Raw genomic sequence first — 22,208 nt, 5'->3', positions numbered from 1 at the left:
TGACATGCTCTCCTGCACTCTTCATTGAACCAGGGTTGAAACCCTGACTTGGTGGTAATGGCAGAGTGGGGGATATGAAGTTTTGGACAGGAGAGGCAGGCCTCAGACCGAGGGGGGGGGGGGGGGGGGGGGCGGCGCGCGGGGGGGGTGCGCAGGCCGGGAGGGGGAGGGGCATTGAGTCAGGGGGTTGGAGGGTCAGACCAGGTTGGGGGGGGGAGTCTGGTGGATGGAAAATCAATAGCAGCTTTCAAACTTGAACAACCTGAAGGAAATAAATGGCAGGAATATGGGAAAAGAACGGGGTGGGGGGTGGGGGGGGGGGGAGGGGGAATCGTGGGCAGGTGGAGTAGTGGGGAGGGGGGGACTGACTGGATTGGTCTCCGAAAGAGCTGCCACAGATTCAATGGGCTGAATGTTCCTTGTCTGCTATTCTATGGTGCTGTTTATAATTTTTTTCCTTTTTCCAAACAGGGCTTTTTTGTTGCTATTATTTATTGTTTCTGCAATGGAGAGGTGAGTCACCAAGCTGCTCGTAAAAATCCCAAATCAGAAAATCCTGGAAAATACATCAGCATCTCAACCTTTTAAAACACCCCTTAAAGCTTACCATTTTGACCAAAACATTTGGTTCACCTGCCAATTAAGTCATTTTGTAACTTTGGGTCAAATGCTGTCTTTCTGCAAAGTACCTGGTGAACTTTTCCCTGTATTACAAACTCAATGGACATATGAACATTTGAACAAGGAACAGGAGGAGGCCACTCGGCCCTTTCAGCCTGGTCCACCTTCCAATAAGATCATGCCTGATCTGACTGTAACCTCCCGCCAACCCCGGATAACCTTTCACCCCCATCGTTTACCAAGAATCAATGTCCCTCTGCCGTAAAATTATTCAGAGACTCTGCTTCCACCACCTTTTCCAGGAAGAGAGTTCCAGAGACTCACTGCCCTCTGAGTGGGAAACAGTTCTCCTCACGTCTGTTATAAATGGGTGACCCCTTATTTTTAAACAGTGACCCCTGGTTCTAGATTCCTGCACAAGATGAAGCATCCTTTCCATATCCACCCTGTCAAGACGCCTCAGAATCTTGTATGTTTCAATCAAGTTGCCTCTTACTCTTCCAAATTCTGTCAGATACAAGGCTAGCCTGTCCAACGTTTCATAGAACATAGAACATAGAAAATACAGCACAGAACAGGCCCTTCGGCCCACGATGTTGTGCCGAACCTTTGTCCTAGATTAATCATAGATTATCATTGAATTTACAGTGCAGAAGGAGGCCATTCGGCCCCCTGAGTCTACACCGGCTCTTGGAAAGAGCACCCTACCCAAACTCAACACCTCCACCCAACACCAAGGGCAATTTGGACATTAAGGGCAATTTATCATTGGCCAATTCACCTAACCCGCACATCTTTGGACTGTGGGAGGAAACCGGAGCACCCGGAGGAAACCCACGCAGACACGGGGAGGACGTGCAGACTCCGCACAGACAATGACCCAAGCCGGAATCGAACCTGGGACCATGGATCTGTGAAGCAATTGTGCTATCCACAATGCTACCGTGCTGCCCTTAAGAACAAATAAATCTACACTATATCATTTTCCCGTAATCCATGTACCTATCCAACAGCTGCTTGAAGGTCCCTAATGTTTCCGACTCAACTACTTCCACAGGCAGTGCATTCCATGCCCCCACTAATCTCTGGGTAAAGAACCTACCTCTGATATCCCTCCTATATCTTCCACCTTTCACCTTAAATTTATGTCCCCTTGTAATGGTGTGTTCCACCTGGGGAAAAAGTCTCTGACTGTCTACTCTATCTATTCCCCTGATCATCTTATAAACCTCTATCAAGTCACCCCTCATCCTTCTCCGCTCTAATGAGAAAAGGCCTAGCACCCTCAACCTTTCCTCGTAAGACCTACTCTCCATTCCAGGCAACATCCTGGTAAATCTTCTTTGCACCTTTTCCAGAGCTTCCACATCCTTCCTAAAATGAGGCGACCAGAACTGTACACAGTACTCCAAATGTGGCCTTCCCAAAGTTTTGTACAGCTGCATCATCACCTCACGGCTCTTAAATTCAATCCCTCTGTTAATGAATGCGAGCACACCATAGGCCTTCTTCACAGCTCTATCCACTTGAGTGGCAACTTTCAAAGATGTATGAACATAGACCCCAAGGTCTCTCTGCTCCTCCACAATGCCAAGAACTCTACCGTTAACCCTGTATTCCGCATTCATATTTGTCCTTCCAAAATGGACAACCTCACACTTTTCAGGGTTAAACTCCATCTGCCACTTCTCAGCCCAGCTCTGCATCCTATCTATGTCTCTTTGCAGCCGACAACAGCCCTCCTTACTATCCACAACTCCACCAATCTTCGTATCGTCTGCAAATTTACTGACCCACCCTTCAACTCCCTCATCCAAGTCATTAATGAAAATCACAAACAGCAGAGGACCCAGAACTGATCCCTGCGGTACACCACTGGTAACGGGGATCCAGGCTGAATATTTGCCATCCACCACCACTCTCTGACTTCTATCGGTTAGCCAATTCGTTATCCAACTGGCCAAATTTCCCACTATCCCATGCCTCCTTACTTTGTGCAGAAGCCTACCATGGGGAACTTTATCAAATGCCTTACTAAAATCCATGTACACTACATCCACTGCTTTACCTTCATCCACATGCTTGGTCACCTCCTCAAAGAATTCAATAAGATTTGTAAGGCAAGACCTACCCCTCACAAATCCGTGCTGACTATCCCTAATCAAGCAGTGTCTTTCCAGATGCTCAGAAATCCTATCCTTCAGTACCCTTTCCATTACTTTGCCTACCACCGAAGTAAGACTAACTGGCCTGTAATTCCCAGGGTTATCCCTAGTTCCTTTTTTGAACAGGGGCACGACATTCGCCACTCTCCAATCCCCTGGTACCACCCCTGTTGACAGTGAGGACGAAAAGATAATTGCCAACGGCTCTGCAATTTCATCTCTTGCTTCCCATAGAATCCTTGGATATATCCCGTCAGGCCCGGGGGACTTGTCTATCCTCAAGTTTTACAAAATGCCCAACACATCTTCCTTCCTAACAAGTATTTCCTCGAGCTTACCAATCTGTTTCACACTGTCCTCTCCAACAATATCGCCCCTCTCATTTGTAAATACAGAAGAAAAGTACTCATTCAAGACCTCTCCTATCTCTTCAGACTCAATACACAATCTCCCACTACTATCCTTGATCGGACCTACCCTCGCTCTAGTCATTCTCATATTTCTCACATATGTGTAAAAGGCCTTGGGGTTTTCCTTGATCCTACCCGCCAAAGATTGTTCATGCCCTCTCTTAGCTCTCCTAATCCCTTTCTTCAGTTCCCTCCTGGCTATCTTGTATCCCTCCAATGCCCTGTCTGAACCTTGTTTCTTCAGCCTTACATAAGTCACCTTTTTTCTCTTAACAAGACATTCAACCTCTCTTGTCAACCATGGTTCCCTCACTCGACCATCTCTTCCCTGCCTGACAGGGACATACATATCAAGGACACGTAGCACCTGTTCCTTGAACAAGTTCCACATTTCACTTGTGTCCTTCCCTGCCAGCCTATGTTCCCAACTTATGCACTTCAATTCTTGTCTGACAACATCGTATTTACCCTTCCCCCAATTGTCAGAAGGCAACCCACCCATTGCAGGTATTAGTCCAGTAAGCCTTCTCTGAACTGCTTCCAAGGCATTTCATCCTTCCTTAAATAAGGAGACCAATACTGTACCCAATACTCCAGATGTGGTCTCACAAATGCTCTGTACAATTGAAGCATAACCTCCCACTTTTATATTCAATTACCCTCGCAATAAACAATAACATTCCATTTGCTTTCCCAATTACTTGCTGTACATGGATACTAGCCTTTTTGTAGTTCATGCACTTCCCTCTGCATCTCTCAGCTCTGCAATCCCTCACCATTTAGATAATATGATTCTTTTATAAACTTCCTGTCTGCGATGACGTGTCTGGAGCAGTGTCTGGGGAATTTTACATTTTCACAATTTCACATTTTCCCTCATTATACTCCATTTGCCTGATCTTTGCCAACTCACTTAACCTGCCTATGTTCCCCTGCAGTCTCCTTAAGTTATCCTCAGCGAAATGCTCGTCTTTACACATTCATATTTCACAGTTGGCCCTTTGGTTAGTCCATTCCTGAAACATTCTGTCCTCTCAACAAATCAAAATTGGCCTGACGTGTTTTTCCAGCATTTTAAATAACTGCAGTAATTCACACAGTGAGTATGAGCTATCTGTTGTTTTGTGACAGGCAACAATAGTTGACAACAGGTCCTGGTTGATCTGTCTGTACAAACCGTGGGTACATATCAATGAGAAATTACTGAGACACCCTCAGGAGTCTGTCGTGGATGCTGAGGCCGATTGCTGGAATTTGTGATGTGTCTGGATGGCGTCTCTGGGATGGTGTTTCTTGGACGGCGTGTCTGGGTTGGCGTGTCTGGGACAGCCTGTCTGGAATGACGTATCTGAGATGGTTTGTCTGGGATGGCGTGCCTGGGATAGGGCCTGGGACATCAGTGTCTAGGACAGTGCTGGGGAAAGTGTCTGGGGCAGTGTATTTAGGCCAGTGTCTGGTGGCAGCATGTCTGGGATGGTATGTCTACGATAACGTGTCTGGGACAATGCCTGGGGCAGTGTCTGGGACTATGTCTGGGAAGGCATGACTGGGATGATGTGTCTGGGACAGTGTCTGAGATGACGTGTCTGTCATGACGTGCCTGGGACAGCATGTCAGGGACAACGTGTCTGGGATAGGATATCTGGGATAGGGCTTGGGATATCAGTATCTAGGACAGTGTTGGGGGTAGTGTCTGAGGCAGCATGACTGGAATGGCATGTCTGGGATGGAGTGACTGGGACAGTGTCTGGGTAATGTCTGGGGCAGTGTCTGGGACAGTGTCTAGGACAGTGTCTGGAAAGGCATGACTGGGCGACGTGTCTGGCATGACGTGTCTGGCATTATGTCTGGGCCAGCACGACTGGGATGACGTGTCTAGGATGGCGTGTCTTGGATGGTGTGTCTTGGATGGCATGTCTGGGATGACATGTCTGGAGTTCTGTGTCTGGGGGGGGCTGTCTGGGATTGGATGTCTGGGAAGGTGTGTCTGGGACAGTGGCTGGGGCAGTGTCTAGAACTCTTCATGGGACAGTGTCTGGAAGAGCATGCCTGGGGCAGTTTCTGGGATGGCGTGTCTGGGGCAGCATATCTGGGACAGTGTCTATGATGGTGTGCCTGGGATGGCGTGTCTGGGATGGTGTGCCCGGGATGGTGTGCCCGGGATGGTGTGCCCGGGACAGCGTGCCTGGGACGGCGTGTCTGGGATGGTGTGCCCGGGATGGTGTGCCCGGGATGGTGTGCCCGGGACAGCGTGCCTGGGACGGCGTGTCTGGGATGGTGTGCCTGGGATGGTGTGCCTGGGATGGTGTGCCCGGGATGGTGTGCCCGGAATGGTGTGCCCGGGATGGTGTGCCCGGGATGGTGTGCCCGGGACAGCGTGCCTGGGACGGCGTGTCTGGGATGGTGTGCCTGGGATGGTGTGCCTGGGATGGTGTGCCCGGGATGGTGTGCCCGGAATGGTGTGCCCGGGATGGTGTGCCCGGGATGGTGTGCCCGCAATGGCATGTCTGGGATGGTGTGCCTGGGATGGTGAGCCTGGGATGGTGTGCCCGGGATGGTGTGCCCGGAATGGTGTGCCCGGGATGGTGTGCCCGGGATGGTGTGCCCGCAATGGCATGTCTGGGATGGTGTGCCTGGGATGGTGTGCCTGGGATGACATGTCTGGGATGGTGTGTCTGGGATGGCATTTCTGGGATGGTGTGCCTGGGATGGCATGTCTGGGATGGCGTGTCTGGGATGGTATTTCTGGGATGGTGTGTCTGGGATGGTGTGTCTGGGATGGTGTGCCTGGGATGGCATTTCTGGGGTTCCATGTCAGGGCGGGCTGTCTGGGATGGGTGTCTGGGAAGGGGTCTCTGGGACAGTGGGATGGCATGCCTGGGATGGTGTGTCGATGACAGCGTGCCTGTGATGGCATGTGTGGCGTGGCATGCCTGGGGCAGTGTGTTTGGGAGGGTATGTCTGGGGCGGTGTGCCTGTGATGGTGTGTCTGAGATGACTGTCTGGAGCAGCGTGTCTGGGGCGGTGTGTCTGGAATGGTGTGTCTGGGATGGCATGTCTTGGATGGGGTATCTGGGATGGGGTGTCTGGGGCAGTGTCTGGGATGCCATGGCTGTGATTGCTTATCTGATGTGCTGTGTCTGGGACTGCATGTCTGGGGCAGTATGTTTGAGGTTGCGTGTCTGGGGTGGCATGTCTAGGAAGGTGTGTCTGAGATGACAATGTGTATGGAGCGGTATGTCTGGGGTGGGGTGTCTGGGATGGCATGTCTGGTGCACTGTCTGGGACGGCACGTCTAAGATGACGGGCTGTATTCTCCGTTCCACCAAAGTTCTGGTTCACCCCGCCGGTGGGATGCTCCGTTTCGCCGGCTGCTCAATGGGGTTTCCCATTGTGGGGCAGTCCCACTCTGTCGGGAAACCCCCGGGCTGCCGGCAAAACGGAGCAAAACGACGGCGGAAAATCCAGCCCGATATGTCTGGGATGGCAGTGCCTGGCCGGCATATCTGGGATAATGTCTGGGACGGCATGTCTGGGGCGACATGTCTGGGATGGCGTATCTAGCACAGTGTCTGTGGCAGTGTCTGTGACAGTGTCTGTGGCAGTGTCTGTGGCAGTGTCTGTGACAGTGTCTGTGGCAGTGTCTGTGGCAGTGGTTGTGGCAGTGTCTGGGACTGTCTCTGTGGCAGTGTCTGTGGCAGTGTCTGTGGCAGTGTCTGTGGCAGTGTCTGGGACTGTCTCTGTGGCAGTGTCTGTGGCAGTGTCTGGGACTGTCTCTGTGGCAGTGTCTGTGGCAGTGTCTGTGGCAGTGTCTGGGACTGTCTCTGTGGCAGTGTCTGTGGCAGTGTCTGGGACTGTCTCTGTGGCAGTGTCTGTGGCAGTGTCTGGGACTGTCTCTGTGGCAGTGTCTGTGGCAGTGTCTGGGACTGTCTCTGTGGCAGTGTCTGTGGCAGTGTCTGGGACTGTCTCTGTGCCAGTGTCTGTGGCAGTGTCTGGGACTGTCTCTGTGACAGTGTCTGTGGCAGTGTCTGTGGCAGTGTCTGGGACTGTCTCTGTGCCAGTGTCTGAGGCAGTGTCTGGGACTGTCTCTGTGCAGTGTCTGTGGCAATGGCTGTGGCAGAGTCTGTGGCAGTGTCTGTGGCAGTGTCTGGGACTGTCGCTGTGGCAGTGTCTGGGACTGTCTCTGTGGCAGTGTCTGTGGCAGTGTCTGGGACTGTCTCTGTGCCAGTGTCTGTGGCAGTGTCTGGGACTGTCTCTGTGACAGTGTCTGTGGCAGTGTCTGGGACTGTCTCTGTGCCAGTGTCTGTGGCAGTGTCTGTGGCAGTGTCTGGGACTGTCTCTGTGCCAGTGTCTGTGGCAGTGTCTGTGGCAGTGTCTGGGACTGTCTCTGTGGCAGTGTCTGGGACTGTCTCTGTGGCAGTGTCTGTGGCAGTGTCTGGGACTGTCTCTGTGGCAGTGTCTGGGACTGTCTCTGTGGCAGTGTCTGGGACTGTCTCTGTGGCAGTGTCTGTGGTAGTGTCTGGGGCACTGTCTGGGACTATCTCTGTGCCAGTGTCTGTGGCAGTGTCTGGGACTGTCCCTGTGGCAGTGTCTGGGACTGTCTCTGTGACAGTGTCTGTGGCAGTGTCTGGGACTGTCTCTGTGGCAGTGTCTGTGGCAGTGGTTGTGGCAGTGTCTGTGGCAGTGGTTGTGGCAGTGTCTGGGACTGTCTCTGTGGCTGTGTCTGTGGCAGTGTCTGTGGCAGTGTCTGGGACTGTCTCTGTGGCAGTGTCTGTGGCAGTGTCTGGGACTGTCTCTGTGGCAGTGTCTGTGGCAGTGTCTGGGACTGTCTCTGTCACAGTGTCTGGGACTGTCTCTGTGGCAGTGTGTGGGACTGTCTCTGTGGCAGTGTCTGGGACTGTCTCTGTGGCAGTGTCTGTGGCAGTGGTTGTGGCAGTGTCTGTGGCAGTGTCTGGGACTGTCTCTGTGGCAGTGTCTGTGGCAGTGTGTGGGACTGTCTCTGTGGCAGTGTCTGGGACTGTCTCCGTGGCAGTGTCTGTGGCAGTGTCTGGGACTGTCTCTGTGGCAGTGTCTGTGGCAGTGTCTGGGACTGTCTCTGTGGCAGTGTCTGGGACTGTCTCTGTGACAGTGTCTGCGGCAGTGGTTGTGGCAGTGTCTGTGGCAGTGTCTGGGACTGTCTCTGTGGCAGTGTCTGTGGCAGTGTCTGGGACTGTCTCTGTGGCAGTGTCTGGGACTGTCTCTGTGGCAGTGCCTGGGACTGTCTCTGTGGCAATGGCTGTGGCAGTGTCTGTGGCAGTGTCTGTGGCAGTGTCTGGGACTGTCTCTGTGGCAGTGTCTGGGACTGTCTCTATGACAGTGTCTGTGGCAGTGTCTGTGACAGTGTCTGTGGCAGTGTGTGGGACTGTCTCTGTGGCAATGGCTGTGGCAGTGTCTGTGGCAGTGTCTGTGGCAGTGTCTGGGACTGTCTCTGTGGCAGTGTCTGTGGCAGTGTCTGTGGCAGTGTCTGGGACTGTCTCTGTGGCAATGGCTGTGGCAGTGTCTGTGGCAGTGTCTGTGGCAGTGTCTGTGGCAGTGTCTGGGACTGTCTCTGTGCCAGTGTCTGTGGCAGTGTCTGGGACTGTCTCTGTGGCAGTGTCTGTGGCAGTGTCTGTGACAGTGTCTGTGGCAGTGTGTGGGACTGTCTCTGTGGCAATGGCTGTGGCAGTGTCTGTGGCAGTGTCTGTGGCAGTGTCTGGGACTGTCTCTGTGGCAGTGTCTGTGGCAGTGTCTGGGACTGTCTCTGTGGCAGTGTCTGTGGCAGTGTCTGGGACTGTCTCTGTGGCAGTGTCTGGGACTGTCTCTGTGGCAGTGTCTGTGGCAGTGTCTGTGGCAGTGTCTGGGACTGTCTCTGTGGCAGTGTCTGTGGCAGTGTCTGGGACTGTCTCTGTGGCAGTGTCTGGGACTGTCTCTGTGGCAGTGTCTGTGGCAGTGTCTGTGGCAGTGTCTGGGACTGTCTCTGTGGCAGTGTCTGTGGCAGTGTCTGGGACTGTCTCTGTGGCAGTCTCTGTGGCAGTGTCTGGGACTGTCTCTGTGACAGTGTCTGTGGCAGTGTCTGGGACTGTCTCTGTGGCTGTGTCTGTGGCAGTGTCTGTGACAGTGTCTGGGACTGTCTCTGTGGCAGTGTCTGGGACTGTCTCTGTGGCAGTGTCTGTGACAGTGTCTGTGGCAGTGTCTGTGACAGTGTCTGTGGCAGTGTCTGGGACTGTCTCTGTGGCAGTGTCTGTGGCAGTGTCTGGGACTGTCTCTGTGCCAGTGTCTGTGGCAGTGTCTGGGACTGTCTCTGTGGCAGTGTCTGTGGCAGTGTCTGGGACTGTCTCTGTGGCAGTGTCTGGGACTGTCTCTGTGGCAGTGTCTGTGGCAGTGTCTGGGACTGTCTCTGTGGCAGTGTCTGGGACTGTCTCTGTGGCAGTGTCTGTGGCAGTGTCTGGGACTGTCTCTGTGGCAGTGTGTAGGACTGTCTCTGTGGCAGTGTCTGTGGCAGTGTCTGGGACTGTCTCTGTGGCAGTGTGTGGGACTGTCTCTGTGGCAGTGTCTGAGACTGTCCCTGTGGCAGTGTCTGGGACTGTCTCTGTGGCAGTGTCTGGGACTGTCTCTGTGGCAGTGTCTGAGACTGTCCCTGTGGCAGTGTCTGGGACTGTCTCTGTGGCAGTGTCTGAGACTGTCCCTGTGGCAGTGTCTGGGACTGTCTCTGTGGCAGTGTCTGGGACTGTCTCTGTGGCAGTGTCTGGGACTGTCTCTGTGGCAGTGTCTGTGGCAGTGTCTGGGACTGCCTCTGTGGCAGTGTCTGTGGCAGTGTCTGGGACTGTCTCTGTGGCAGTGTCTGGGACTGTCTCTGTGGCAGTGTCTGGGACTGTCTCTGTGGCAGTGGCTGTGGCAGTGTCTGGGACTGTCTCTGTGGCAGTGTCTGGGACTGTCTCTGTGGCAGTGTCTGGGACTGTCTCTGTGGCAGTGGCTGTGGCAGTGTCTGGGGCACTGTCTGGGACTGTCTCTGTGGCAGTGTCTGTGGCAGTGTCTGGGACTGTCTCTGGCAGTGTCTGTGGCAGTGTCTGGGACTGTCTCTGTGGCAGTGTCTGGGACTGTCTCTGTGGCAGTGTCTGTGGCAGTGTCTGGGACTGTCTCTGTGGCAGTGTCTGTGGCAGTGGCTGTGGCAGTGTCTGTGGCAGTGGCTGTGGCAGTGTCTGTGGCACTGGCTGTGGCAGTGTCTGGGACTGTCTCTGTGGCAGTGTCTGTGGCAGTGTCTGTGGCACTGGCTGTGGCAGTGTCTGTGGCAGTGTCTGTGGCACTGGCTGTGGCAGTGTCTGTGGCAGTGTCTGTGGGACTGTCTCTGTGGCAGTGTCTGTGGCAATGTCTGTGACATAGAACAAAGAACATGGAAGAATACAGAACAGGCCCTTCGGCCCACGATGTTGTGCCGAACCTTTGTTCTAGATTATCATAGATTATCTTAGAATTTACAGTGCAGAAGGAAGCCATTCGGCCCATCGAGTCTGCAGCGGCTCTTGGAAAGAGCACCCTACCCACGTTCAACACCTCCACCCTATCCCCATAACCCAGTAACCCCACCCAACAGACAGTGTCTGTGTCAGTATCTGGGTCTGTGTCAGTGTCTGTGTCAGTGTCTGTGACAGTGTCAGGGACTGTGTCTGGGACTGTGTCTGGGACAGTATCTGGAAAGGCATGACTGGTACGATGTGTCTGGGACAGTGTCTGGGATGACATGCCTGGGATGGTGTGCCCGGGATGGTGTGCCCGGGATGGCGTGCCTGGGATGGCGTGCCTGGGATGGTGTGCCCGGGATGGTGTGCCCGGAATGGTGTGCCTGGGATGGTGTGCCCGGGATGGTATGCCTGGGATGGTGTGCCCGGGATGGTGTGCCTGGGATGGTGTGCCCGGGATGGCGTGCCCGGGATGGTGTGCCTGGGATGGTGTGCCTGGGATGGTGTTCCCGGGATGGGATGCCCGGGATGGCGTGCCCGGGATGGTGTGCCTTGGATGGTGTGCCTGGGATGGTGTGCCCGGGATGGTATGCCCGGGATGGCGTGCCCGGGATGGTGTGCCTGGGACAACGTGCCTGGGATGGCGTGCCCGGGATGGTGTGCCTGGGACAACGTGCCTGGGATGGTGTGCCTGGGATGGTGTGCCCGGGATGGCGTGTCTGGGACAGCGTGCCTGGGGCGGCGTGCCTGGGATGGTGTGCCTGGGATGGTGTGCCCGGGATGGTGTGCCCGGGATGGTGTGCCTGGGATGGTGTGCCCGGGATGGCGTGTCTGGGACAGCGTGCCTGGGATGGTGTGCCTGGGATGGTGTGCCCGGGATGGTGTGCCTGGGATGGTGTTCCCGGGATGGCGTGCCCGGGATGGCGTGCCCGGGATGGTGTGCCCGGAATGGTGTGCCCGGGATGGCGTGTCTGGGACAGCGTGCCTGGGATGGTGTGCCTGGGATGGTGTGCCCGGGATGGCGTGTCTGGGACAGCGTGCCTGGGATAGTGTGCCTGGGATGGTGTGCCTGGGATGGTGTGCCCGGGATGGCGTGTCTGGGATGGTGTGCCTGGGATGGTGTGCCCGGAATGGTGTGCCCGGGATGGCGTGTCTGGGACAGCGTGCCTGGGATGGTGTGCCTGGGATGGTGTGCCCGGGATGGCGTGTCTGGGACAGCGTGCCTGGGATGGTGTGCCCGGGATGGCGTGTCTGGGACAGTGTGCCTGGGATGGTGTGCCCGGGATGGTGTGCCCGGGATGGTGTGCCCGGGATGGTGTGCCCGGGATGGTGTGCCCGAGATGGTGTGCCCGGAATGGTGTGCCCGGGATGGCGTGTCTGGGACAGCGTGCCTGGGATGGTGTGCCTGGGATGGTGTGCCCGGGATGGCGTGTCTGGGACAGCGTGCCTGGGATGGTGTGCCCGGGATGGTGTGCCCGGGATGGTGTGCCCGGGATGGTGTGCCCGGGATGGTGTGCCCGGGATGGCGTGTCTGGGACAGCGTGCCTGGGATGGCGTGTCTGGGACAGCGTGCTTGGGATGGCGTGCCCGGGATGGTGTGCCCGGGATGGTGTGCCTGGGATGGTGTGCCCGGGATGGTGTGCCCGGGATGGTGTGCCCGGGATGGTGAGCCTGGGATGGCGTGCCTGAGATGGTGTGCCCGGGATGGTGTGCCCGGGATGGTGTGCCCGGGATGGCGTGCCTGGGATGGTGTGCCCGGGATGGTGTGCCCGGGATGGCGTGTCTGGGACAGCGTGCTTGGGATGGCGTGCCCGGGATGGTGTGCCCGGGATGGTGTGCCTGGGATGGTGTGCCCGGGATGGTGTGCCCGGGATGGTGTGCCCGGGATGGTGAGCCTGGGATGGCGTGCCTGAGATGGTGTGCCCGGGATGGTGTGCCCGGGATGGCGTGCCTGAGATGGTGTGCCCGGGATGGTGTGCCCGAGATGGTGTGCCCGGGATGGTGTGCCTGGGATGGCGTGCCTGAGATGGTGTGCCCGGGATGGTGTGCCCGGGATGGTGTGCCCGGGATGGTGTGCCTGGGATGGTGTGCCTGGGATGGTGTGCCCGAGATGGTGTGCCCGGGATGGTGTGCCTGGGATGGCGTGTCTGGGACAGCGTGCCTGGGATGGTGTGCCTGGGATGGTGTGCCCGAGATGGTGTGCCCGGGATGGTGTGCCTGGGATGGCGTGCCTGAGATGGTGTGCCCGGGATGGTGTGCCCGGGATGGTGTGCCCGGGATGGTGTGCCTGGGATGGTGTGCCTGGGATGGTGTGCCCGAGATGGTGTGCCCGGGATGGTGTGCCTGGGATGGCGTGTCTGGGACAGCGTGCCTGGGATGGTGTGCCCGAGATGGTGTGCCCGGGATGGTGTGCCCGGGATGGCGTGTCTGGGACAGCGTGCCTGGGATGGTGTGCCCGAGATGGTGTGCCCGGGATGGTGTGCCTGGGATGGCGTGCCTGAGATGGTGTGCCCGGGATGGTGTGCCCGGGATGGTGTGCCCGGGATGGTGTGCCTGGGATGGTGTGCCTGGGATGGTGTGCCCGAGGTGGTGTGCCCGGGATGGTGTGCCCGGGATGGCGTGTCTTGGATGGTGTGCCTGGGATGGCGTGCCTGGGATGGCGTGCCTGAGATGGTGTGCCCGGGATGGTGTGCCTGGGATGGCGTGCCTGAGATGGTGTGCCCGGGATGGTGTGCCCGGGATGGCGTGTCTGGGATGGTGTGTCTGGGATGGCACGTCTGGGATGGCGTATCTTGGATGGGGTATCTGGGATGGGGTGTCTGGGGCAGTGTCTGGGATGCCATGGCTGTGATTGCTTATCTGATGTGCTGTGTCTGGGACTGCATGTCTGGGGCAGTATGTTTGAGGTTGCGTGTCTGGGGTGGCATGTCTAGGAAGGTGTGTCTGAGATGACAATGTGTATGGAGCGGTATGTCTGGGGTGGGGTGTCTGGGATGGCATGTCTGGGACAGTGTCTGGGACGGCACGTCTAAGATGACGGGCTGTATTCTCCGTTCCACCAAAGTTCTGGTTCACCCCGCCGGTGGGATGCTCCGTTTCGCCGGCTGCTCAATGGGGTTTCCCATTGTGGAGCAGTCCCACTCCGTCGGGAAACCCCCGGGCTGCCGGCAAAATGGAGCATCCCGACGGCGGAAAATCCAGCCCGATATGTCTGGGATGGCAGTGCCTGGCCGGCATATCTGGGATAATGTCTGGGACGGCATGTCTGGGGCGACATGTCTGGGATGGCGTATCTAGCACAGTGTCTGTGGCAGTGTCTGTGGCAGTGTCTGTGGCAGTGTCTGTGACTGTCTCTGTGCCAGTGTCTGGGACTGTCTCTGTGACAGTGTCTGTGGCAGTGCCTGTGGCAGTGTCTGTGGCAGTGTCTGTGGCAGTGTCTGGGACTGTCTCTGTGGCAGTGTCTGGGACTGTCTCTGTGGCAGTGTCTGTGGCAGTGTCTGGGACTGTCTCTGTGGCAATGTCTGTGGCAGTGTCTGTGGCAGTGTCTGGGACTGTCTCTGTGGCAGTGTCTGTGGCAGTGTCTGGGACTGTCTCTGTGGCAGTGTCTGTGGCAGTGTCTGGGACTGTCTCTGTGGCAGTGTCTGTGGCAGTGTCTGGGACTGTCTCTGTGCCAGTGTCTGTGGCAGTGTCTGGGACTGTCTCTGTGGCAGTGTCTGTGGCAGTGGCTGTGGCAGTGTCTGGGACTGTCTCTGTGGCAGTGTCTGTGGCAGTGTCTGGGACTGTCTTTGTGGCAGTGTCTGTGGCAGTGTCTGGGACTGTCTCTGTGGCAGTGTCTGTGGCAGTGTCTGGGACTGTCTCTGTGGCAGTGTCTGTGGCAGTGTCTGGGACTGTCTCTGTGGCAGTGTCTGTGGCAGTGTCTGGGACTGTCTCTGTGGCAGTGTCTGTGGCAGTGTCTGGGACTGTCTCTGTGGCAGTGTCTGTGGCAGTGTCTGGGACTGTCTCTGTGGCAATGTCTGTGGCAGTGTCTGTGGCAGTGTCTGGGACTGTCTCTGTGGCAGTGTCTGTGGCAGTGTCTGTGGCAGTGTCTGGGACTGTCTCTGTGGCAGTGTCTGTGGCAGTGGCTGTGGCAGTGTCTGGGACTGTCTCTGTGGCAGTGTCTGGGACTGTCTCTGTGGCAGTGTCTGTGGCAGTGTCTGGGACTGTCTCTGTGGCAGTGTCTGTGGCAGTGTCTGGGACTGTCTCTGTGGCAGTGTCTGTGGCAGTGTCTGGGACTGTCTCTGTGGTAGTGTCTGTGGCAGTGTCTGGGACTGTCTCTGTGGCAATGTCTGTGGCAGTGTCTGTGGCAGTGTCTGGGACTGTCTCTGTGGCAGTGTCTGTGGCAGTGTCTGTGGCAGTGTCTGGGACTGTCTCTGTGGCAGTGTCTGTGGCAGTGTCTGTGGCAGTGTCTGGGACTGTCTCTGTGGCAATGTCTGTGGCAGTCTCTGTGGCAGTGTCTGGGACTGTCTCTGTGGCAGTGTCTGTGGCAGTGTCTGGGACTGTCTCTGTGGCAGTGTCTGTGGCAGTGTCTGGGACTGTCCCTGTGGCAGTGGCTGTGGCAGTGTCTGGGACTGTCTCTGTGGCAGTGTCTGTGGCAGTGTCTGGGACTGTCTCTGTGGCAGTGTCTGTGGCAGTGTCTGGGACTGTCTCTGTGGCAGTGTCTGGGACTGTCTCTGTGCCAGTGTCTGTGGCAGTGGCTGGGACTGTCTCTGTGGCAGTGTCTGGGACTGTCTCTGTGGCAGTGTCTGTGGCAGTGTCTGGGACTGTCTCTGTGGCAGTGTCTGTGGCAGTGTCTGGGACTGTCTCTGTGGCAGTGTCTGTGGCAGTGTCTGTGGCAGTGTCTGGGACTGTCTCTGTGGCAGTGTCTGGGACTGTCTCTGTGGCAGTGTCTGGGACTGTCTCTGTGCCAGTGTCTGGGACTGTCTCTGTGGCAGTGTCTGTGGCAGTGTCTGTGGCAGTGTCTGTGGCAGTGTCTGGGACTGTCTCTGTGCCAGTGTCTGTGGCAGTGTCTGGGACTGTCTCTGTGGCAGTGTCTGGGACTGTCTCTGTGGCAGTGTCTGTGGCAGTGGCTGTGGCAGTGTCTGTGGCAGCGGCTGTGGCAGTGTCTGGGACTGTCTCTGTGGCAGTGTCTGTGGCAGTGGGTGTGGCAGTGTCTGTGGCAGTGTCTGGGACTCTCTGTGCCAGTGTCTGTGGCAGTGTCTGGGACTGTCTCTGTGGCAGTGTCTGTGGCAGTGTCTGTGACAGTGTCTGTGGCAGTGTCTGTGGCAGTGTCTGGGACTGTCTCTGTGGCAGTGTCTGGGACTGTCTCTGTGGCAGTGTCTGTGGCAGTGTCTGGGACTCTCTCTGTGGCAGTGTCTGTGGCAGTGTCTGTGGCAGTGTCTGGGACTGTCTCTGTGGCAGTCTCTGTGGCAGTGTCTGGGACTGTCTCTGTGGCAGTGTCTGGGACTGTCTCTGTGGCAGTGTCTGTGGCAGTGTCTGTGGCAGTGTCTGGGACTGTCTCTGTGGCAGTGTGTGGGACTGTCTCTGTGGCAATGGCTGTGGCAGTGTCTGTGGCAGTGTCTGTGGCAGTGTCTGGGACTGTCTCTGTGGCAGTCTCTGTGGCAGTGTCTGGGACTGTCTCTGTGGCAGTGTCTGGGACTGTCTCTGTGGCAGTGTCTGTGGCAGTGTCTGTGGCAGTGTCTGGGACTGTCTCTGTGGCAGTGTGTGGGACTGTCTCTGTGGCAATGGCTGTGGCAGTGTCTGTGGCAGTGTCTGTGGCAGTGTCTGGGACTGTCTCTGTGGCAGTGTCTGTGGCAGTGTCTGGGACTGTCTCTGTGGCAGTGTCTGTGGCAGTGTCTGGGACTGTCTCCGTGGCAGTGTCTGTGGCAGTGTCTGGGACTGTCTCTGTGGCAGTGTCTGTGGCAGTGTCTGGGACTGTCTCTGTGTCAGTGTCTGTGGCAGTGTCTGTGACAGTGTCTGTGGCAGTGTCTGTGGCAGTGTCTGGGACTGTCTCTGTGGCAGTGTCTGGGACTGTCTCTGTGGCAGTGTCTGTGGCAGTGTCTGGGACTGTCTCTGTGGCAGTGCCTGTGGCAGTGTCTGGGACTGTCTCTGTCACAGTGTCTGTGGCAGTGTCTGGGACTGTCCCTGTGGCAGTATCTGTGGCAGTGTCTGGGACTGTCTCTGTGACAGTGTCTGGGACTGTCCCTGTGGCAGTCTCTGTGGCAGTGTCTGGGACTGTCTCTGTGGCAGTGTCTGTGGCAGTGTCTGGGACTGTCTCTGTGGCAGTGTCTGTGGCAGTGTCTGGGACTGTCTCTGTGGCAGTGTCTGGGACTGTCTCTGTGGCAGTGTCTGGGACTGTCTCTGTCACAGTGTCTGTGGCAGTGTCTGGGACTGTCTCTGTGGCAGTGTCTGGGACTGTCTCTGTGGCAGTGTCTGGGACTGTCTATGTGACAGTGTCTGTGGCAGTGTCTGTGACTGTCCCTGTGGCAGTGTCTGTGGCAGTGTCTGGGACTGTCTCTGTGGCAGTGTCTGTGGCAGTGTCTGGGACTGTCTCTGTGGCAGTGTCTGGGACTGTCTCTGTGGCAGTGCCTGGGACTGTCTCTGTGGCAGTGTCTGGAACTGTCCCTGTGGCAGTGTCTGTGGCAGTGTCTGTGACAGTGTCTGGGACTGTCTCTGTGGCAGTGTCTGGGACTGTCTCTGTGGCAGTGTCTGTGGCAGTGTCTGGGACTGTCTCTGTGGCAGTGTCTGTGGCAGTGTCTGGGACTGTCTCTGTGGCAGTGTCTGTGGCAGTGTCTGGGACTGTCTCTGTGGCAGTGTCTGTGGCAGTGTCTGGGACTGTCTCTGTGGCAGTGTCTGTGGCAGTGTCTGGGACTGTCTCTGTGGCAGTGTCTGTGGCAGTGTCTGGGACTGTCTCTGTGGCAGTGTCTGGGACTGTCTCTGTGGCAGTGTCTGTGGCAGTGGCTGTGGCAGTGTCTGTGGCAGTGGCAGTGTCTGTGGCAGTGGCTGTGGCAGTGTCTGTGGCACTGGCTGTGACATAGAACAAAGAACATGGAAAAATACAGAACAGGCCCTTCGGCCCACGATGTTGTGCCGAACCTTTGTCCTAGATTATCATAGATTATCTTAGAATTTACAGTGCAGAAGGAAGCCATTCGGCCCATCGAGTCTGCAGCGGCTCTTGGAAAGAGCACCCTACCCAAGTTCAACACCTCCACCCTATCCCCATAACCCAGTAACCCCACCCAACAGACAGTGTCTGTGTCAGTGTCTGTGACAGTGTCAGGGACTGTGTCTGGGACTGTGTCTGGGACAGTATCTGGAAAGGCATGACTGGTACGATGTGTCTGGGACAGTGTCTGGGATGACATGCCTGGGATGGCATGTCTGGATGGTATGTCTGGGACGGCCTGTCTGGGACGGCGTATCAGGAATGGCGAGTCAGGAATGGTGTGTCTGGGGCAGTGTCTGGGATGGTGTGTCTGGGGCAGTGCCTGTAACGTCATGACACGAAAGTGAAAATGCTGGAAAATCTCAGCAAATCTGGCAGCATCTGTAGGGAGAGAAAAGAGCTAACGTTTCGAGTTTGATGACTCTTTGTCAAAGCTGTGACAAAGAGTCAAAGAGCCGATGATGGTACGTCTGGGACGGCGTGTCTGGGCGGTGTATTGGGGCATTGTGTCTGAGACAGTGTTTGGGACGGCGTGTCTGGGACGGCATGTCTGGGACGGCGTGCCTGGGATGGCATGTCTGGGATGGTAGGTCTGTGATGGCGTGTCTGTATGGCGTGGCTGGGGTGGTGTGTCTGGGATAGCATGTATGGAGTGGCGTGTTAGGGACAGCATGTCTGGGATGGCATGTCTGGGATAGTGTCTCTGGGACTGCATGTCAGGGGTGGGGTGTCTGGGATGGGGTGTCCAGGAAGGTGTGGCTGGGACAGTGTCTGGGATGGCATATCAAGGACAGTGCCTGGGATGGCGTGTCTGTGTTGGAGTGTCTGGTGTGGCATGTCTGGGATGGTATGTCTGGGGCAGTGTGTTTGGGGCGGTGCGTCTGGGGTGGCGGGTCTGGGATGGTGTGTCTGAGACGACGTGTCTGGAGCGGCGTGTCTAACACAGCATGTCATGGGTGGGTTGTCTGAGATAGCCTTTCTGGGAAGACGTATCTGGAACAGTGTCTGGGTTGGCATGCCTGGGGCAGTGTCTGGGATGGGGTGTCTATGACAGTGCGTCTATGATGGCATGTCTGGTGTGGCGTGTCTGGGGTGGTGTGTTTGGGGCAACACGTTGTCATGACATGCGGACACACACATAATGATATACAGACAAGCAGCTAATGGACACAGAGAACAGGACATGACCAATAAGCAGGCAGGACACTCAGGGGTGGGATCTGACTATAAAAGACACGAGGCACTCACACTCCGCCTCTTTCCACTGATGAACATCTAGAGAGTCAGTCAAGGGTGTTGTTACAATCTCACACCTCCACCACGTGGCTAAGAGCTAGTCTGGTTCAGTCAGACAGAGTAACCACACTTAAGTTAGCAGAGAGTCGAACTCACAGAGAACTGTGCTAACTGTGCTATTAGTGCAATAAACCAGATTGAACTAACTTCAAGGTCTGGAGTATCTTTCTGATCTAAGCTGCATCCAGTTGCAGCCAGTGTTAGACCAGTGTACCTAACACGACACACGTCTGGGGTGGCGTGCATGGGATGGCTTGTCTGAGGCGACGTGTCTGGAGCGGTATGTCTATGATGGCATGTCTGTAATGGCATGTCTGATGTGGCGTGTCTGTGGTAGCATGTCTGGGCAGCGTGTTTGGGCGGCATATCTGGGCAGTGTGTTTGGGGCAGCATGTCCGGAGCGGCATGTCTGGGGGATTGGTCTGAGATGGCGTGTCTGTGATAGGGTGTCTGGGGAATCATGAGTGTCTGGGATAGGGGAGGTCGTGTCTCACTAACTTGATAGAGTTTTTCGAGGAGGTCACTAAGATGATTGATGCAGGTAGGGCAGTAGATGTTGTCTATATGGACTTCAGTAAGGCCTTTGACAAGGTCCTTCATGGTAGACTAGTACAAAAGGTGACATCACACGGGATCAGGGGTGAACTGGCAAGGTGGATACAGAACTGGCTAGGCTATAGAAGGCAGAGGGTAGCAATGGAGGGATGCTTTTCTAATTGGAGGGCTGTGACCAGTGGTGTTCCACAGGGATCAGTGTTGGGACCTTTGCTGTTTGTAGTATATATAAATGATTTGGAGGAAAATGTAACTGGTCTGATTAGTAAGTTTGCAGACGACACAAAGGTTGGTGGAATTGCGGATAGCGATGAGGACTGTCTGAGGATACAGCAGGATTTAGATTGTCTGGAGACTTGGGCGGAGAGATGGCAGATGGAGTTTAATCCGGACAAATGTGAGGTAATGCATTTTGGAAGGTCTAATGCAGTTAGGGAATATACAGTGAATGGTAGAACCCTCAAGAGTATTGAAAGTCAAAGAGATCTAGGAGTACAGGTCCACAGGTCATTGAAAGGGGCAACACAGGTGGAGAAGGTAGTCAAGAAGGCATACGGCATGCTTGCCTTCATTGGCCGGGGCATTGAGTATAAGAATTGGCAAGTCATGTTGCAGCTGTATAGAACCTTAGTTAGGCCACACTTGGAGTATAGTGTTCAATTCTGGTCGCCACACTACCAGAAGGATGTGGAGGCTTTAGAGAGGGTGCAGAAGAGATTTACCAGAATGTTGCCTGGTATGGAGGGCATTAGCTATGAGGAGCGATTGAATAAACTCGGTTTGTTCTCACTGAAATGAAGGAGGTTGAGGGGCGACCTGATAGAGGTATACAAAATTATGAGGGGCATAGACAGAGTGGATAGTCAGAGGCTTTTCCCCAGGGTAGAGGGGTCAATTACTAGGGGGCATAGGTTTAAGGTGAGAGGGGCAAGGTTTAGAGTAGATGTACGAGGCAAGTTTTTTACGCAGAGGGTAGTGGGTGCCTGGAACTCGCTACCGGAGGAGGTAGTGGAAGCAGGGACGATAGGGACATTTAAGGGGCATCTTGACAAATATATGAATAGGATGGGAATAGAAGGATACGGACCCAGGAAGTGTAGAAGATTGTAGTTTAGTCGGGCAGTATGGTCGGCACGGGCTTGGAGGGCCGAAGGGCCTGTTCCTGTGCTGTACATTTCTTTGTTCTTTGTTCTTTGATAGTGTCTGGAAACGGGTTCGATCCCATGACCTTTGAGTCAAGAGTGGCTATTACAAATAGAGCAAAATAATCACTTTGTATTAACCGCCACTGAACAAGATCTTAATCTAAATTAACTCATTACAGTCACATCACACCCCAAGACTCCATCTATAATTGTGTGTTTTATTCTGTGCTAACTAGGTCCAAGCGGAGATAAAGAAATTCTGGTTCAGGAGGAATCTAAGTCTGAACTTGAATCAGAAAGTGCGAGCTGGCAGCAACTGCCAATATGGAGCAGTGACCTCTCACGCCACCTGTAGCATCAGTACCAGTATGGCCACCAGAGGAGTGTCCACACTACACGCTAGCATCAAGCACTCTGTACTGCCGCTGCACTCCTTCTCCAACCTGCCTGCTGACATCACCAGCACCTCCCAGTCAGAAAACTCTCTGTCCTCGCCAAGCCTGGAGAGCATCAAGAGGAAGATGGAGAGCCAGGAGCACTGTGCAAATCAGGAGCAGCAGAAATCCAAATGTCCTCTGCACAATCATTAAAACACAGATTGTATTACAGCTTGAAACTTTACTCAATAAACAGCAACTTTGCATGTTGAGTGGAAACGAGAAATGATTAAATTAGCTTTGCAAAGCATTCACAAGGATCCACACTCTGGGACTGTGTCTCAGAAACTCCACTAGCCCAGTTTTTGCTCAGTACACGTTGGATGTGTAGGTGGGGCAGATAACAATTCACTGATAGACAAAATGCCATTTCAGGGGAAGAATAATATGAAATGAAATGAAATGAAAATCACTTATTGTCACAAGTAGGCTTCAAATGAAGTTACTGTGAAAAGCCCCTAGTCGCCATATTCCAGCGCCTGTTCGGGGAGGCTGTTACGGGAATCGAACCGTGCTACTGGCCTGCCTTGGTCTGTTTTCAAAGCCAGCGATTTAGCCCTGTGCCTATTTGGAAATACCACACATGTCTACTGACCAGTTGTGGGAATGCCAGAGACAGTAACAATCCTACACTCATGATACTAATCAATTCTTTATTTTAGTTAAATATTTTGATGCCAATTCTGGCAGTCTGATTTCACAGGCAGGTACCAATCAGTGAGCGCTTTTCAAATGTGTATCTCCTCAACAGAGAGCACACATAGAAATGGCCCCGTTAAATAAACACCAGTGACCTGTATTCACATGAGCAAGTCATAATTCTGCTGCTGAATAAACACATTCTTCATTGATAACGATGAGACAGACACAAACAGCTTATTGCTCATTGCTCATCATTGGCAATCTGTCATCCCGGCAGCA

At 55.0% G+C, this 22,208-nt stretch overlaps 1 protein-coding gene across 1 annotated transcript in view; it reads left to right on the top strand.

Annotated features, from left to right (window-relative positions):
* Positions 1-21,478, top strand: part of LOC140398329 (parathyroid hormone/parathyroid hormone-related peptide receptor-like) — a 275,848-nt gene extending 254,370 nt beyond the window's left edge. Inside the window, exons 11-12 of the mRNA XM_072486901.1 lie at positions 472-513; positions 21,087-21,478. Of these exons, the coding sequence (XP_072343002.1) occupies positions 472-513; positions 21,087-21,440 (396 nt within the window). The 3' untranslated portion in view covers positions 21,441-21,478. The remainder of the gene's footprint in view (positions 1-471; positions 514-21,086) is intronic.
* Positions 21,479-22,208: the final 730 nt, after the last annotated feature.

The sequence above is a fragment of the Scyliorhinus torazame genome, chromosome 21 (genome assembly GCF_047496885.1).
Source record: "Scyliorhinus torazame isolate Kashiwa2021f chromosome 21, sScyTor2.1, whole genome shotgun sequence".
Lineage (NCBI taxonomy): Eukaryota > Metazoa > Chordata > Chondrichthyes > Carcharhiniformes > Scyliorhinidae > Scyliorhinus > Scyliorhinus torazame.
The sequence above is the reverse complement of the archived record's forward strand: the minus strand, read 5'-3'. Positions and strand labels throughout refer to the sequence as shown.